Below are 18,141 nucleotides of genomic sequence, written 5' to 3' on the forward strand. Positions count from 1 at the left end.
TCAATGTGAAATTTCTCACGAAATCTATCTTTAATAGGGAAAAAATATTTGAACGATATTCTTTTACTTTTTATGTGGTTATATTCATTGTTCCCTCTTATCTCCATTGCTCCTTTATCTCTTCACATCATGCTCTTCAGGTATTCAAATACACTCTCGATGATGCCAATACTTCCCAGACCATCAAATATTCTTACACCTTTACTGTCCTTTGCAGTCCTTCAGACCTTGAAGTCTTTCATTTATTTAAGTCATCTTCCGTTTCAATAAATTCCTCCTTGTACCTTTATATTTCTATAACTTCCAAAGGTCTGCCCATTAGCCTTTAGGTTCCCCATCTCTGTCAGCCTAATCCCTGCCTCACCCTATTGTTTTTCATCCATCCTTTTCCTGCCTAGACTCTATGAATACTCATTATCCTAGTTCCTCCTGATCCTCCAAATTATTCCTTGTGTCTCCTTGGTACCCCCATTCTTTTCAACTGTCCCTTTCATTCCTCAGTGACTCACAGTTTATCCTGATTTATTCAAGGCCATTACAGGTAGTTGGAACATAATTCATCACAATTCTGTATTTGCAAGAGGCTTGAGTTTGCAAAGTGTAACCATAATGTGAAAATTAGACACATAACAAAAGTAATACAATAAATGAGTCCTTTGTGGAATAAAATTGAATAAAAGACCAATTTTATAGAATTTAAGTATATAACGATGTCTTTCATATTGGCATTTGAAATTTCAAAACACAAGGAAATAGTCATGTCAAATAGGACAGGTTATGTACAGATCCCACTCTCCTTGTGGCCAAGCACTCTGAAAGTATTAGACTCATTTGTTTCTCCAGTTTGTCTTTCTCCAGATATGGTAACTTTTCTTACAATAGTCTACATTGTTTCCAGTAAACCTGAAGAACCACCTTATTGATTTCTTAGTCTGTGAAAGCAGCTTTGACTTTGCATGATAACAAGAACATAGAAGCAAATATATAATACATACTGATTACTGATATATTTTTTGAGTTCATAGTACATTAGAGTAAGCCAAGTGATGGGAGCCAAGTGGAGATAGAATTATGTACAGCATGATATTTTTTATGTTTGTATAATATCTAAATATGTAGTGGGTTTTATTTTTAGCAATTTGCTATTGTAGCATGTAAGTTATTCATATAGAATTAGTTTAAGCATATCACAAATTAAGCACATCACTACAATGAGGAAAATGTAACAAGTTTATCAAGGAAATTATGCCTTGAAATTCTTACGACAAAGCATTTCAACATCACTTTTGTAGTTTTAATTATCTAGACTTGCATATGTTAGAGGAGCCCCTGTGGCTCCTGGTTTGGAGATGCAGGGGAACTGTGACCCCAGCATGAGGCAACCAAACCCAGTGCAGGGCACAATTTCACAAAATAGCTATATTTGGGTTTTGAATCCCATGCCAGTTTTGAAGATGCACCAGTCAGGTTTGAATCCAACTGACTCCATTCAGATTTTGAAGCTGGCATAATATTGAAAACACACCAATCAGGGTTGAGTTCACACTGGCCCAATTCAATTTTGAAATTGGCACAGTTTGGAAAATAGGCCAATCAGGTTTGAGCTCACACTGGTGCCAATCAAGTCTTGGAAATGGGCCACATTTGAAAATGGGCCAATCATGTTTGAAAGATAGGCACCTTGAAAAGGATATAAATGGGGGCATCAAATGGATTCCAAAAATCTTGTTCGACACATTCATTAAGACCTTTATTTCAGACGTTCATTCATTGAGACTTTCACTTCAGAGACTAATTCATTGAGACCTTTACATCTGATCTCCATGTCAAACCACCACCTGACTGCTGGTGCCTTATCCTTCAACCCACTGGCACCACTGGCCTGTGCTTGGTGCCTCTAAGAGAACTGTCTGGTGTTGGCCTATACCCAGCATCTCTAAAGAGCTGTAACACTGGTGCCTGATCATCCATATTGCTGCCTGCCGGCCAGTGTTGACTAGCATTGGCCGGCACTGCTGGCCTGTGCCCAGCCACCTCTAAATGCTATCTACCACTTCTGATTCTCTGGAACATCACCTGACCACCACTCCTAACTCTGCATATGTAGTTCCACCTCTTACTGTTGCATCTGGCACTGCCTAGACCAGCATTTGGATTGCTGCTGCTGGCTCCTGTGGTGCAGTCTCAGCAGTGCCACCTGTGACCACCTCCAGCTGCCACCGTGAGTTGGGGCCTGATGCATCATTTATCAGTGTGTCACCTGTTCAAGGCTCTCATTGAAGGGACAACTCCATCATGTATGAGCAACTTTTGGTTTGGCCTACTGGACATTATGAACACTATCTGGGGAAGAATAGCCAGCCATTTGTGGCCAAAGAAACTCTTTCATGTGCCCCAATTTCCCTTTTGTCAATAAAACTTATTATTTGTTGCACTTTGAGCCTGAGTTAATTCTTGCAATTGTGAGTGTGTGTAAGGACCCATGAAACATGACTTCCCCCAAGTTTGCATGGTTTCACAGAGTAAATATTTAGTTGTCGTACCTATCTTTTTGGATCTAAGCTTCTCAGAAACTACAAAGTTAACTTGCATTTTTGCCTTACATATTTTAAAATTTTGGAGTTGCTTGTTTCTGTTTTGCTCAGATCACCTTGATTCTGTACCATTATGTAAAAAGACTATTGCCTACTCAGTCACTATGTATAGCCTATAAAAGGCATCGCTTAAATAATACCGGCACTACTGACAATTGTAGAAAATTTTGATGCTCTATATCCATTTCTACTGTGCTTCCCTCATCAATTTTTAAAAACAACCTTAGGCTAAAGCTGGAGTTCTGTTTGATGTGGATGAAAGGTAAATAAATTTAATGTTAGCTTATCATTTATTCATATGAGAGAGAGAGAGAGAGAGAGAGAGAGAGAGAATTGAAACCAAGTAAAGATAACGTATATAGGAATAGTTTCCCTGAATGTTTGAGTTAAATTCATCAGGTTTCCATAAACTAATCAGGGGCTGTTTATATGCCTATTTTAGTAACAAGATTACGGTATTGGTCATTCAAGGAATTAAACTTGGCATTTAAATAAAAATATTTTTAATATTACAGATAACTATAAATTTCTAAGTGGTAAAAATAAGGGTTGGAGTTGTAATTTGGAGATTTAAGTTTTTTAGCCATGCATGTTTACCACTTGATAGAAACACGTTTTTTTTTTTTTAATACATGTTTAACACTGAATTAAAGACATTCTGGATTATTTTTGTTACCAAATACAAACTCCACAAAAGCAAGGATTTGTATGATTTGTTCACTGATGTTATTCTCAGTACCTAGAACACTGCTTGGTGTATAAAAATTTCTTAATAAATATTTATTGTATAAATAAATTGATAAACTAGAGGGTAAACATTCCATGTAGGTTGCAATACATATATTCACTTAAGGTTGGAAATGGTACTCTCTTTCCTACTTTTTTTTCTGTTTTTTAAAATCCTCTGGAAGAATTTCAAGTTGTGAAAATATATTTAAAAATGTCTTATTTGATGAGATTACTAAAATTAGAGTAGAACAAATTTAAAATGGATTGAGAGAGGAAGACTGTTTGGAATTAGATCATTTTCTTAAATCCTTCTCTTGTGTAGCGATATTGCAACACGCATGCATTGTTTTTAAAAAATGGTCTGTAGTATTCTGCCAGTTGTAATATTGTGTAATACCTAAGGGTAATATAAGAATAGAGTGGTAGTTTCAATACCAGCTGCCACTGTCCTATTTCTATTTTTGCTTTTGTTTGCATGCTATTTATAAAACACACATATAGACAACCAATTTTTTAGAAATTCTAGATTCACAACGAATATGACACATATATATATATCTGCATATTGATTCATACAAGTATCAATGGGGTATATTTACCCTCATAAAGGAGTATATGGCTAGTAATTCACAAGAGAATGAATCTTGAGAAGGTTTCCTTATTATTTAATCCCAATGCTCATCATTTGAGAAAATGATGCTAAAAATACCACAGGCGCAATTCTTTTTGTGTTGTTTACTAGGATAGAGAATGTTTTCAGCATTAGAGTAACTCACTATTATACTTAAAGTATTTTATAAATACTAGCAACCATTCAATACAGGAAAGTGGTTGGGCCCATAATATACAACTTTTTAGTGCTGTGATAATAATTTATAAATTATGATATTTTAAATTTATTCATTTTATTTCTTGACTATACATGATATATATTATCTCAATTGTTGCAACAAATGCATTTATCAGTTATTGAAAAAAGAAGTATTCTTTCCACCCATTTTTGTGTCCTCTGACCTTCCATGTGAATAATTTTTAAAATGCAGATGTGGTAGGGGGAAAATTATTGAATGTAATACATATTTTATAGTTGGAGCATAATATCCACAGCAAGTTATTTATTTCAGTTCATGAGTCCTCCTGTTTTTAGAACTATTACCAATATTTTGTTATTATTACCAATAAATGTTAAAAACGCCTTAAGTAGATATTTATATGCATTTAAAGTTTTTTGTAATGGATTTTTAAATGGCCATCGTTAGCTCATCATTAAACCTTTTCTGAATATATGGATAGCTGGATTAATCCTTATTTAGTTATAAAAATATAACATTTGATAATGGTTAGTGCAGTGTGATACAAATTTCATCTCGTGTTTGTATAAAATTATCTAGACCTTACTTCCATAAGGACACTAAACTGTTTCATGTTAAAAGATATTTAATGTAACGTATTGAGCATATATAAAAAAAATCAAATCAAGATTAGAATTGCGAAGGAAACTAGAAGAAGAAATGCAAATAAAAAGGAAATATTCCTTATTGAATGTCATGAGAACTGGAGAACTACAACGATTTGGTAGTTCTCAGTGAGTGAAAAATAATAGCAGTGGGGGAAAAGGCATCCAGAAAAATTGTTGACACACCATTTTAATTTGATAAAGTAAATCTATTTGTCTTTCTTATTTTTTATGTGGGTAGTTCTTACATCAGTTTGCATATGTGAAAACCCATTTTTATATGGGCTACTTTCTGTAATATATATATACAAATTCTCAGATTTCGGATGTCTTCTAAGCCACTTCTCATACTGAATATTTGGAATGTGTATGAGAAATAGGTAGATATAAAGTGGTGGTCCAAGTTCTATGTTAGTACCTCCAAACATATGAAATTCACTAGCTTCTGAAAACTTTTTTTCCCTAGAATACTTTTGTAAGCAGTTGCTAATGTTGATCTAGAAGTTGCTCAATATAATTTTTACCTACTTCTGTTTCTGTTTTTACTGAGGTAACATTGGTTTACAACAGTCTATAAGTTTCACCCACCACTTTAAATGTGTGATAACACATCACACCCACCATCAAAAGTTCTAATAGCCCTTTGCCAACAACCAATGGATTATATTTATTATTTTTCCTCTCATCCAAAGACAGAAAACATTAATCCTTTTTTCACACAATATTTCTTCCTGTCATATAAACCCTCTCCCCTCTGAAAGAACTTTTCTTTAATCCACTCTTCCTGACGTCTTCATATGTCATAGTTCTTTTTCTTCTACTTATCTAAATAAACATTTACATTTTGATGCCCAGAATAGGAATATTGTATAAATCATTCATTAATAATAGAATAATTACACTTAAAAGCCCTAATAAACAACAAATCATTATAATTTTGTGATTGATAGTAAATAACTATTTTTCTTTAATTATTAAGTTAAATATTTTAAATTATACTTACTATCTTGGTGAATTATAATGTTATACATTTTATCAGTGGTGAACACTTTTACAAATATTCTGAGTTTCTTAAATACTGTAGGTATCTTGTTTCATTTTTTATCTTAATGTAAAAATGTGTAATATTCAAAACAAATTTGTCATTATTTTTGCTGATTGTGCCAACTATTCACTCAGTGATTTTTACTTAAAGCTGGACATTTAGTTAATATGCATTTAATGGCTTTATTAAGTTCTTCTTCCTCTTTCTCTTATTTCTCTCTCTCTCTTTTTTTTTCCATTTGACAGATTTCTGTGGGTTGATACAAAGAACTGTCAACAATTGTGCCTGGTATGGACTTGTTGTCTGGGACGTATATATTTGCGGTCCTGTTAGCATGCGTTGTGTTTCAGTCTGGCGCCCAGGAGAAGAACTACACTGTAAGAGAAGAAATGCCAGAAAACGTCCTGATAGGTGAGTTGCTGAAAGACCTCAACTTGTCGCTGATTCCAGACAAATCCTTAACATCTCCTATGCAGTTCAAGCTAGTGTACAAGACTGGGGATGTGCCACTGATTCGAATCGAAGAGGGCACTGGTGAAATCTTCACTACAGGAGCGCGCATAGATCGTGAGAAACTGTGTGCCACTACCTTGGTGGAAGCCCGTTGCTTTTATGAAGTGGAGGTTGCCATTTTACCGGATGAAATATTTAGACTGGTTAAGATACGTTTTATGATAGAAGATATAAATGATAATGCACCATTATTCCCAGCAACGGTTATCAACATATCAATTCCGGAGAACTCGGCTATAAACTCTCGATATGCTCTACCAGCGGCCATTGACCCTGATGTAGGAATAAACGGAGTTCAAAACTACCAGCTAATAAAGGTGCGTTTTTAAAACACTTCACTGAAGAAATCTCACTTTTTAAAGACAAAAAAAGGTGGGGGAGGGGTCTTAGTGTGCTTCAGATTTTGGTCAGCCATCACCTCAGTTTTTTAAAACTTTAAGCTAAACATAGTGGAAAGAATTCATCAATGCAATTGCATGTAGTCAAACACATCTTCATTTTATATATACACATTTCAAGCACATGTTTATGTTTCCCCAAACAGACTATTACAGGGGTCAAGGGAGGGTTTCAGCCCTGCCACTTATTAAATCTATTACATACTCAATATTGCAGTACTTTTAGTAAGATATGTGTTAATATCTTAAAATGTCAGTATCTTACTTTGAATCAATGTTTAATCATGTCTCTGCTGCCAACTTGACCTAAGCAAATAAATCTAAATGTGAGGAATGAATCTACAAACCTGACCATCAGTTTTTCCAGATGGTTATTTTACATAGAAAGCTTTATCTTGATTATGAAAAAAGATAATAAGTAAATTTATTTGAGGGATGACTAAAGCATTTATTTACCAGCATATATTTTTTCATGATTATTTCAAGTGAAGGCAAGAGCTTTAAGTACCTCTTGAGTTATCAAAATGAGATTAATTTTAGACAATATACAATTAATGTTAGATATTTTCATTTTTTCCCAAGTTTTTGGAAACAGACAGCATTAATTTTCTGTTAAAGGATAAGTAACCCTTTCAGTCAATAAGTTTTACTTAAACTGAAGAACATATATTTTGTCTTGATTTGGGTCTTGGTGAATATTTGTTATTCTTCAAAATATGTGTACAGGAACCACAGTTATCAATTCATTTCTAATTATCTATATGGTATATGGAGTGTTAGAAGACACAGTTTGGGGTGCAAGAAATATAGTACCTGCAAATTAATGACCTTAGAAAATGTGTTTGAGAACATATGTATGTGTTTTCTGTCAAGGGATTTTCAAAATGTTGTGGATATTTAACTGACTTCACTACCAGAGTATGATTAACATAATGACCAACATTAAAAATATATTCATAGAACAAATAAGATATTTCAGTGTATATCATCTGAAAGGTTTGGCCTGGAAGATAAAACTGCTCAGGTGATGCTGACATATTGTAAATATGTATTTGTTTATAAATATATCAAGGAATTAAAGGTTACAGATCTCAAGAAAATTCAAGTGAAATAAATATTTGTGAGTATAAAAAATAGAAGGAGATATGAAAGGTGATTTTTAAATGAGCAATTTTAGGTTAGGGCCCTGCAATGGTATCTCTGTTTTTAATCATTTGAGAAACACGCACTCTGCTTTCCCTAGGGGCTGGATAAATCTACATTTCCACCAACAGTGTAAAAAAAGTCCCATTTTCTCCACATCCTAGCCAATACTTACCGTTCTTGGTCTTTTTGATATGGGCCATTGTCAAAGGTGTGAGATGGAATCCAATTATGGTTTTGATTTGCATTTCCCTGTAATATATGATGATGAACATGTTTTCATGTGTCTATTGGCCATCCTCTTTGTCTTCTTTTGATGACTGCTTATTTAGGTCTTTTGTCTGACCCTTTTTTTAGTTTCTCTGTATTCCACATATCAACAAAACCATTTTGTATTTGTCTCTCCTTCTAATTTATTTCACTTAGCATAATTCCCTCCAGATGCTGTCCCAAATGACAGGAGTTAATAATGTTTTACAATTGAGTAGTATTCCATTGTGTATATGTCATGTTGTCTTAATCCACTCATTTGTCTTTGGGCACTTAGATTGCTTCCATAACAGGGCTCTTGTAAATAGTGCTGCATATAGACCTTCAAGTTAGTGTTTTTGCATTCTTTGGATAGACACCTAGAAGTAAAATTGTTGGATCATATGATGCATCCATTTTTAATATTTTGAGAAACCTTCATACTATATTCCATAGAGACTGGACCAGTCTACATTCCCATAAAGTGTATGAGTGTTCATTTTAATGCTCACCCTTGCCAACATGTGTGTGAGGTGGTTCTCATTGTGGTTTTGATTTGCATTTGTCTGATGATAAATGTTGATAAGCAGTTTTTTGTTTGCCTCTTAGTCATGTCATCTTTGGAAAAGTATCCATTTGGGACTTCCACCTATCTTTGATTAGGTTATTTGTTTTCTTAATATTGAGTTACGTGAGTTTATTCTAGATATTGGAAATTTGCCCTTTGTGGGGTATATGATGTGCAATTATATTCTGTCATTCAGTAGGGTATCTTTTGTTTTAGTCACAATACCTTTTATTGTGCAGAAACCTTTAATTTGATGTAGCCCTTTTGGTTTATTTTTCACTTTTGTTTCCCTTTTGTTTGGAGTAGAGTTCCCAAAGACATCACTGAAGCCAATATCATGGAGTGCTGTGCTTGTTTCCTTCTATGTATTGTATGGGTTCAGGTATTGGATTTAAGTCTTTGATCCATGTAGAGTTAATTTTTATATATGATGTGAAGTAGTGGTCCAGTTTCATTCTTTGGTATGTTCCTTTTCAGATTTTCCATTAACATTTTTTGAATTTTATTCATTCAAAATACTTATCTTAGTAATAGGGTTTTTTTGATCAAGGTAATAGTGGCTGTATAATAAGTAATGATGAATATTTTTTTCATGTTCATTGGCTACCTGTTTGTCTTCTTTGGTAAAGTGTTTATTTAGATGTTTCACCCATTTTTATTTTTTTTAAAGATTTATTTATTTATTTATACAAGCACTAGGTACAGTCAGAAGCGTGGGAGGATGAGAGAATACACCAGAACCAGAGCGGGGAGCAAAACAGGCAGAAGGACCGAAGTACACTGCTGAGGGTAGCAGTGTGCGTGGCAGGAAAGGTCTGCGTGCCACGTGGGACCCTCGCTGGTGGCCGGGGATCGAAACGGTGCTGCAAAGGCTGCAGGAAGATTTGCAGCCCAGTGCTCAACTGCTGCGCCACCGGGGAGGCACTGTTTCACCTATTTTTATTTTTATTTTATTTTTTTTAATTTTCTAGAGGCATGTCTTATTTATTTATTTATTTATTATTTCTTTGTTTGTTTGGTTTATACATGCACTGGGTACAGTCAGAAGCGCGGGCTGGTGAGAGAATTCACCAGAGCCAGAGCAGGGAGCAGAGCAGGCAGAAGGACTGAAGTACACTGCTGAGGGGAGCAGCGGGTGGCAGGAGAGGGCGCGCCATGTGGGACCCTCCTCTGGTGGCCGGGGAGCAGCCGGGGATCGAACCGGCACCTCAGAGGCCGCGGGCAGCTTCGCAACCCAGCGCTCAACCGCTGCGCCACCGGGGAGGCCCTGTTTCACCTATTTTTAAAAATGTATTTTTGGGGCTGGAGGGGGAGTTTTCTAGAGAAGAGTGAATGAGGCCAAGGGCCCAGTGGAACATGGTTGAGGATACTTGGGGGACTTGTAGGCAAGCTGTGAAATTATAGCATTTGTGGAGTTTTGAATCTATAACTCCTAGAGCAGATACGAAGATGTAAATGTACTTTACCTTAATAAACATAAATTGGGAAGAAAATGAAAAATATTTTTTTACTGAGGCAATATCTGTTTACAACTCTGTATATGATTAAAAAGTATAGGATCACACCATTTGGGGTTATGTTTCCATACCGCACTCACCATCAATGCAGGAATAGTTCTCCACCATAGTCAAATTTACCCTCATCCCATTTTGCTCTCCTTCTTTTCACTACCTACTCTGGTAGCTTCAATTCTACAGTCAGATTTCTAGGATTTATTATGACTTTTGTTTAATCTGACCCTGTGTTTCATTTTTCTGTATTCCACATATAAGTGACAACATCTGGTATTTGCCTTTCTCCTTCTGACCTGTTTTCCTTAACATAATCCCCTCCATTTTATTCACTCCAACGATGATTTTTGAAGTTGATTTCCTTTCTCCAATGTGTAGACTAGGTCATTTGTTTTAGATAAGCTGTCAATATACCTGTGGTTTATTTTTTGGCTCTCAATTGTATTCCATAGGTCTGTGTGTAATTTTATTCCAATACCATAATGTTTTGATTATTGTATCTTTGTAATATAATTTGAAGTCTGTGAGTATGGTACCTCTGTCCTTTCCCTTTATTATTAGGCTTGCTTTGTCTATTTGGGCTCTTTGTGGTTTCATACAAATTTCTGGAATATTCTATTTCTTTGAAGAATTTCATTGTAACAAGGATAGGTACTGCAGTGATCTGTATATTGCTTTGGAAAGATGACTATTTTAACAATGATAATTCTTTCAGTCCATAAGTAGGGAATAACTTTCCATTTTTTGTGTGTGTCATTTTCTTTTTCTTTTAAGAATGCCTTGAAGTTTTTGTTGTAAAGATACTCCCCCTGGGCCTCCCTTGGTGGCACAGCGGTTGAGTGCTGGGCTGCAAAGCTTCCTGCAGCCTTTGCTTTCCCGCCGTTTTGATCCCTGGCCACCGGCAAGGGTCCCACATGGCATGCAGACCTCTCCTGCCACGCCTTCTGCTCCCCTCAGCAGTGTGCTACATCAGTCTGCCTGTTCTGTTCCCTGCTCTGGCTCTGGTGAATTCTCTCACTCCCTAGCACTTCTGACTGTACCCAGTGCTTGTATAAATAAATAAATCTTAAAAAAAAAGATTTTCCCCTCTTTATTTAAATTTACACATAGTTATTTAATTTTTTCTCATGCTATAGTAAAGGAGGCTGTTTTCTGTCACTGTCTGCTAACCACATGTTAACATACATCGAAAACCCTAAAAATTCCACTGAAAAGTTATTACTTGCAATAAATCAGTATAGCTTATTGGCAGGTTACAAAATCAATTACAAAAAGTTTCATTTTTATATTGAAAAAAATAAATAAATAAGACAGAAAGAAAACAGTCCCAGTTACAATTACACCAAAAGAACTAGAAATCTAGGAGTAAACTTAACAGAAGATATGAAGGAACTGTACAATGGAAATTCTTAGATATAGCTGAAAGACACAAAATATGAATTTATCCCCTACTCATAAATTAGAAGAATTAAAATTGTTAAAATGACCATACCAAAAGCAATAAGTATACAATGCAATCTCTATCTATTTCAATGGCATTCTTCTAGAAATAGAATAAATATTACTAAAATTTAGATGGAACCATGAATAGTTATCAAAATAGATACACAAAAATAGTAAACACAAATAGTTATAACAATCATGAGAAAGAATGGTGGTATCACACTCCCAGACTTCAAATTATATTATAAAACTATAGTCATCAAATAGTGTGGTTTTGAAATAAAAATAGATACATAGAGTAGAATTGAGAGGTCAGAAATAAACCCATACTTAAATTGAGAGTTAATCTAAGAAGAAAGAGCCAAGAGTATACATTGGAGAAAGAAAAGTCTCTTCAACAAATGATGTGGAAAATCTGGACAACCACCTGCCAAAGATGAAACTACATCATTACCACACAACTTATACAAATATCAATTCAATATGGATTAAAGACTTGAAGTTATAAAATACATAGATGAAAACAGGCAAACAATCCACAACAATGGCATCAGGGATAGCTTTTGGGATTTCACTCCAACAGCAAGGGATGCAAAAGCAAAATAATCAAATGGAGCTACATCAAACTAAAAAGTTTACCACACTGAAAGAACTATTGTGGACAATCATTCCCTATGAAATAGAGGGAAATTTTTACACAATAAACATCTGGCAAGGAGTTAATATCCAATATCATCGAAGAACTCGTTCAACTCAACAACATCAAGAACAATAAAAAAGGATAGAATAAGTAAACATACATTTTTCTAAAGTGTAAATATGGATGGCCAACAGGCACATGAAAAAATGCTCATCATCAGTGATCATCAATGAAATACAAATCAAAATCACAATGTTATACCACCACTCACCTATAAAAATGGTTCATATCAAAAAGACCAGAAACAAGTGTTAGTGCGAATGTGGAGAAAAAGGAACTCTTGCACACTTTTGGGAGGAATATAGACTCATCCTGGCACTATGGAAACAGTATAGAGTTTTCCCAAAGTATTGAAAAGTAGATCTACCATATGACCCAGCAATTCACTCATAGGTATTTATCTTAGGATATTAAAATATAGAGAGTGAAAAATCAAATTAGAATAGATATATGCACTTCTTTGTTTGTGTAGCAGTATTTATAATGGTCATGCTGTGGATACAAATCAGATTCCCTAGGATAGATGATTGGATTAAGGAGATGTGGCATATATGCACAGTGCAATACTCTGCAGCTATAAGAAAAAAATGAACTATAGTTACTTGTGATAAGGATGGAATTGGAGGAGATTATGTTACAGAAAATAAGTCAGGAGAAAGGCAAATACTGGATGTTTACACATATATGTGGACTATAGACAATCAAGAAAAGGGTCAGACAAAAACCACACTAACACATACTCTTGAAATCTTATAGTGGATCTAAGGCTACCAGAGGGGAAAGTGGAGGGTGGAGAGTAGGGTGTGCATGGAGTCCAATGGACTATGTTGGAGATCATGGGTCCCTCATTGGTGGGTGTGTTGTGGTAACATACATCTGAGGAGTTGCAATCCAGTGCTTCCACATCAAATACAGCGTTGTAAACCAATGTTACCTGAGTAATAAAGAAACCGATAAATTAAAACAAATAACATATTATGAATACAAAAAGCAAGCAGACTTCATCTGTTCAAAGGAATTATTTTTGTTATATAATCATAGCTCAAAGTGATTTGTAGCATCAAAATTTTAATTCCTTCTCTCTATATGTTTGTTTTTAAGCATCCTTGTTTATTTTTTTCACAATATGGAACTTCTCTCACATGTGGTCACCATACTTTTCCCACCATCAAAGTGCCCATAGTCCCCATAACTCCCCCATGCGCTCTCCTCCTCTTACTCTTTATTATCCCCTTCTACCTAACCCTCTCCCTCACCTCCAGAGTCTCTCAGGTTTACAATCTGCTTTCAAGGGTCAGTCATGGAATTTGTCTTTGTCTGATCCTTTGTTTAATTTCTCTAGATTCCACATAGAATTAAAACCATCCAGCATTTATCTTTCTCTTTCTCCTTCTGGAATATTTCACTTAGAATAATCCCTTCCAGTTCCCTCCACGCTGTTGCAAATGGCATTGGTTTATCTTTTTGGATTACTGAGTAGTATTCCATTGTGTATATGTACCACATCTTCTTGATCCACTCATCTGTTCTGGGGCATTTAGCTTGTTTCCATATCTTAGCTATTGTAAATAGTGCTGCACTAAACATGGGAGTGCAGGTTTCCTCTTGAATTAGTATTTTATTTTTTTTTATTTAAAACGTTTTTAAATTAATTTTAAAAAGTTTTCACATCATTGTTCATTTTTAAACAATATTTGCTCCTTCCCCACACCCCCTCAGGAGTAGTTGCCATAGAATTTCCTCCTCCCCTGCAGGATGTCTCTGATTTATAATTGTCTGGTTTCGCTTTTTTGCACTGTTGTTATTTTTTTACACTGATGTCTTATTTGGTTCCCCCATATTCCTGCTATAAGTGAAACTATCCGATATTTTTCTTTATCTTTCTGGCTTATTTCACTGAGCATATTGAATTAGCATTTTTGAGCTCTTTGGATGGATACTTAGGAGTGGAATTCTTGGTCATATAGCGGATTCATCTGTAACCTATTGAGAAACCTCCAGACTGCTTTGCATGGGGGATGGACTAGTCTACATTCCCATCAGTAGTGTAAGAGGTTTCCTCTTCCTCTACACTCTCACTAGGTTTTTTTGATATGGGCCATGCTCACAGGTGTGAGGTGGTATCTCATTGTGTTTTTGATTTGCATTTCCCTGATGATAAGTAATGATGAGCATTTTTTCATATGTCTGTTGGCTCTCTGCATGTCGTCTTTGGAGGAGTTTCCATTTAGTTCTTCTGCCCATTTCTTTAATTAAGTTGTTTGTTTTCTTTGTGTTGAGTTATGCACTTTGTAGGTCTTATCGATATCAACCCCTTATCAGATGTATGATGTGTAAATATTTTCTCCCATTCAGTTGGGTGTCTCTTCATTTTGGTCACTGTAGCTTTCACTGTACAGAAGTGTTTTCGTTTGATATGGTCCCAGCTGTTTATTTTCTCTTTTGTTTTCCTTGCTGCTGGAGATGAGTCCACAAATGTTTCTGAGGTTTCTGTCATGAAATGTTTTGCCTGTTTTCTTTTATGTATATTATGGTTTCAATCTTCAAAGTCTTTTATCCATTTTGAGTTGATTTTCATGTATAGTGAGATAGTAGTCTAGTTTAATTTTTTTGCTTGTGGCAGTCCAGTTTTCCCAGTGCCATTTATTCAAGTCTTGCCTTCTTCCAGTGTATATACTTTGGTTCTTTGCCATATATTAGGTGTCCATATATTAGTTATCCATAAATGTCCTCAGTCCAAAAACTGAGGGCTCTCAGTTCTATTCCATTGGTCAATGTGTCTACTTTTGTTCTAGTACCAGGCTTTTTAAATTATTATGGCTTTATGGTATAGTTTGAAGTCCATAAGTGTGATTTTCACCCCTTTTTAGTCAGGAGAGCTTCGGCTGTTCAGGGTTTTTAGTGTTTCCATATGAATTTCAGTAATCGTTCTACTTCTTTGAAGAATGCCAATAGGATTTTTATTGAGATTACACTGAGACTTTTAATTGCTGCAGGTACATGGTCTTTTGCTACTTTTTTGAGCTCAAAGTATTTAATCTTATATACGTGTGGCTGTCCCTGTGCTTATAGAATTGTTTTCTTATTCTCCTACTTTCAGTCTATGTTTATCTTGGTATTTAGGTGTATTTCTTGGAAACAAATGAAACAGAAATAAAAAATACAGTCTAAAAGATCAATGAAGCCAAAAGCTGATTATTTGGAAAAAATAAACAAAACTGAAAAACCACTAGGTAGGCTCACTAAGAAAAGTAGAGAGAAAAATAAATAGTATCAAAAAGGAAAGAGCAGAAATTACAACAGACACTATAGAAATTCAGAGGATAATAAAAGATTAATATAAACATTTATATGCAAGCAAATTCAACAACTTAGATGAAATGGCCAAATTCTTAGAATTATACATCCAAGATTGAATAGGGAAGAAATGGAAAATCTGAACAAACCATTCACAAGCAGGGAAAATGAAACAGTAATCAAAACTCTCCCCCCCAAAAAAAAAATTCCAAGACCAGATGGCTGCACAAGTGAACTCTACTAAACATGCTCAGACTGCTTCAAAAAAATTGAGAAAGAAGGAATTCTTCAAAACACATTTTATGAAGCAAACATTACACTAATACCAAAACCAAACAAAGACAACACACACACACACACACAAAAAAAACCCATTACAGATTAATCTCGCTAATGAACACAGATGTAAAAGTCTTCAATAAAATCTTAGCAGACCAAATCCAACAATACATTAGAACATTAGAATGATTATACATCATGACCAAGTGGGATTTATACCAGGGAAGCAGGATGGTTCAACATGCGAAAATCAATCAATGTAATTCACCACCACAACAAAAAGTTAGATAAAAAACATATAATCATATGAATAGATACTGAAAAATATATGATAAGATTCAGCATATCTTTCCTTCTACTGACCTTTGTGGGTTTTTTTGTTGTTATTTTTCTAGTTCCTTGAGATGAGAAAAAAATTGTTTGTTAGGGCTCTTTCTAATTTTTTTACGTGGTCCTGTGTTGCTACATACTTCCCTTGTAGAATGCTTGCTGTGCTCCATACATTTTAAAAGGATTTGTCATCATTATCATTTGCCTTGAAGTATTTTATTTCTTTGATTTCCTCATTAACCCAGTGGCCATTCCTGGAGAATGACCCATGTGTACTTCAGAAAAAATATGTATTTGGTTTTTGGGGGGTGTACTGCCCTATAAGTGTCTCTTAAATTCATGCAGTTTAGTTCTTTGTTTAGGGCAACTGTGTCCTTATTGATTTTGTCTCATTGATCTGTCCATTGGTGAGTATATGAAATCCGCAACCACACATTGGAGAATGTATATTCTCCAATGTCTGTTTTGAAATTTGATGGTAATCGTATGATTTATTTTGGTACTCCTTCATTTGATGTGTATATAGTTATGAGTATATGATATATATATATATATATATATATATATAGTGTTATGTCTTCTTGTTGTGTTGTTCCCTTGATCATTATATTGTGTCAGTCACTCCATGTCTCGCTACTTTTTTAAGCTCGAAGTCTATTTTGTCTGACATATGTGTGGCTGTCCCTGTGTTTATAGAATTATTTTCCAATCCTTTACTTTCAGTCTGTGTTTATCTTGGTAATTAGGTGTATTTCTTGGAGGTGGCAGAAGGTTGGATCCTGCTTCCTAATCCAAATATATACTGTGTCTTTGTTTTTTTCGGGTCCAACCACGTGGTTTATTTAACAAACAGGATATTGGTGGGAAGGAAAGAGTTTCTAAGGCCACAAGTTGTTGGCTTCTTACCCTCTTAGTGTCCACAGTGTCCAGAAGCCCTAAACAAAGGCTGCTCATGGAATATGAGGTGACATTGCAGCAGCCCATAGAAGCAGTCTGAGGCTGGACCAGATGCTGTACCAGACAGCAATGGACTCAACAGCATCTGGAGACAGTGCCAGAGAACCAGAGGCTGTGGACCAGACAATGATGGATTCAACAGCACAAGGAGATGGTATCAGAGAACTAAAGGCCATGGACAACCCTTTGAAACATTGGGTTGAGTCTGACGGTGCTCCTTGTGAATCATCCTATGTCTGGCCTCGAAAGAAAGAAGACAGATTCTGCTTCCAGCCTTTTGAAGGGAGAAGGATTCATTGGCCCATCTTCAAAGTAGTCAGTCAGCAGTTGGCTTTTAAAGAGGAAGCATTCATTGGACCACCTTCAAAAGAGGATTCTGCTCCTGGCCTCCAAAGAAAGGAGGAAGATTCATCAGACCACCTTTGAAGGATTCATTCTGCTCCCAGCCTTTGTAGAGTAGATTTCTACGGGATGCGGTGAAACTCTGTAGACTTCTAGATGACTTCCAGTCCTCCAGATCTCTTTAGACCTCGCAGAGGCCCAGCCAGAGCACCTGCTCCAACTCTGCCTCTGATATATATGCTGTCTTTTTATTAGTGAGTTCAGACCTTTAACATTTGGAGTGATTATTGAGATGAAAATGTCTGTTACTGCCATTTTGTTCCTAGCTTTGTGATTCTATTTAATTTTTATTCAGTTATTTCTGCTCATGCCTTCCTCTAGTTTAGACCCTAAGATTTCTTTTAACATTTCATGGTGGGGGTATGGTGGGAGCAAACTCTCTAAGATTTTCCTTTTCTGAGAAGGTCCTTATCTTTTTATCTACAGGATAGAGGACTCTTGGCTGGTGTTATTTTCCTTGGAATATTTTGAATATGTCATTCCATTCTTTTCTCACCCTTAGTGTTTCATTAGATAGATTGATATTA

At 35.4% G+C, this 18,141-nt stretch overlaps 1 protein-coding gene across 1 annotated transcript in view; it reads left to right on the forward strand.

Annotated features, from left to right (window-relative positions):
* Positions 1-6,114: 6,114 nt before the first annotated feature.
* Positions 6,115-18,141, forward strand: part of PCDH11X (protocadherin 11 X-linked) — a gene marked incomplete at both ends in the record, with an annotated part of 239,886 nt that continues 227,859 nt past the window's right edge. The window contains one exon of the mRNA XM_084258947.1: positions 6,115-6,654. Within this exon, the coding sequence (XP_084115073.1) occupies positions 6,115-6,654 (540 nt within the window). The remainder of the gene's footprint in view (positions 6,655-18,141) is intronic.

The sequence above is a fragment of the Talpa europaea genome, assembly GCF_964194135.1.
Source record: "Talpa europaea genome assembly, chromosome: X".
Taxonomy (NCBI): Eukaryota; Metazoa; Chordata; class Mammalia; order Eulipotyphla; family Talpidae; genus Talpa; species Talpa europaea.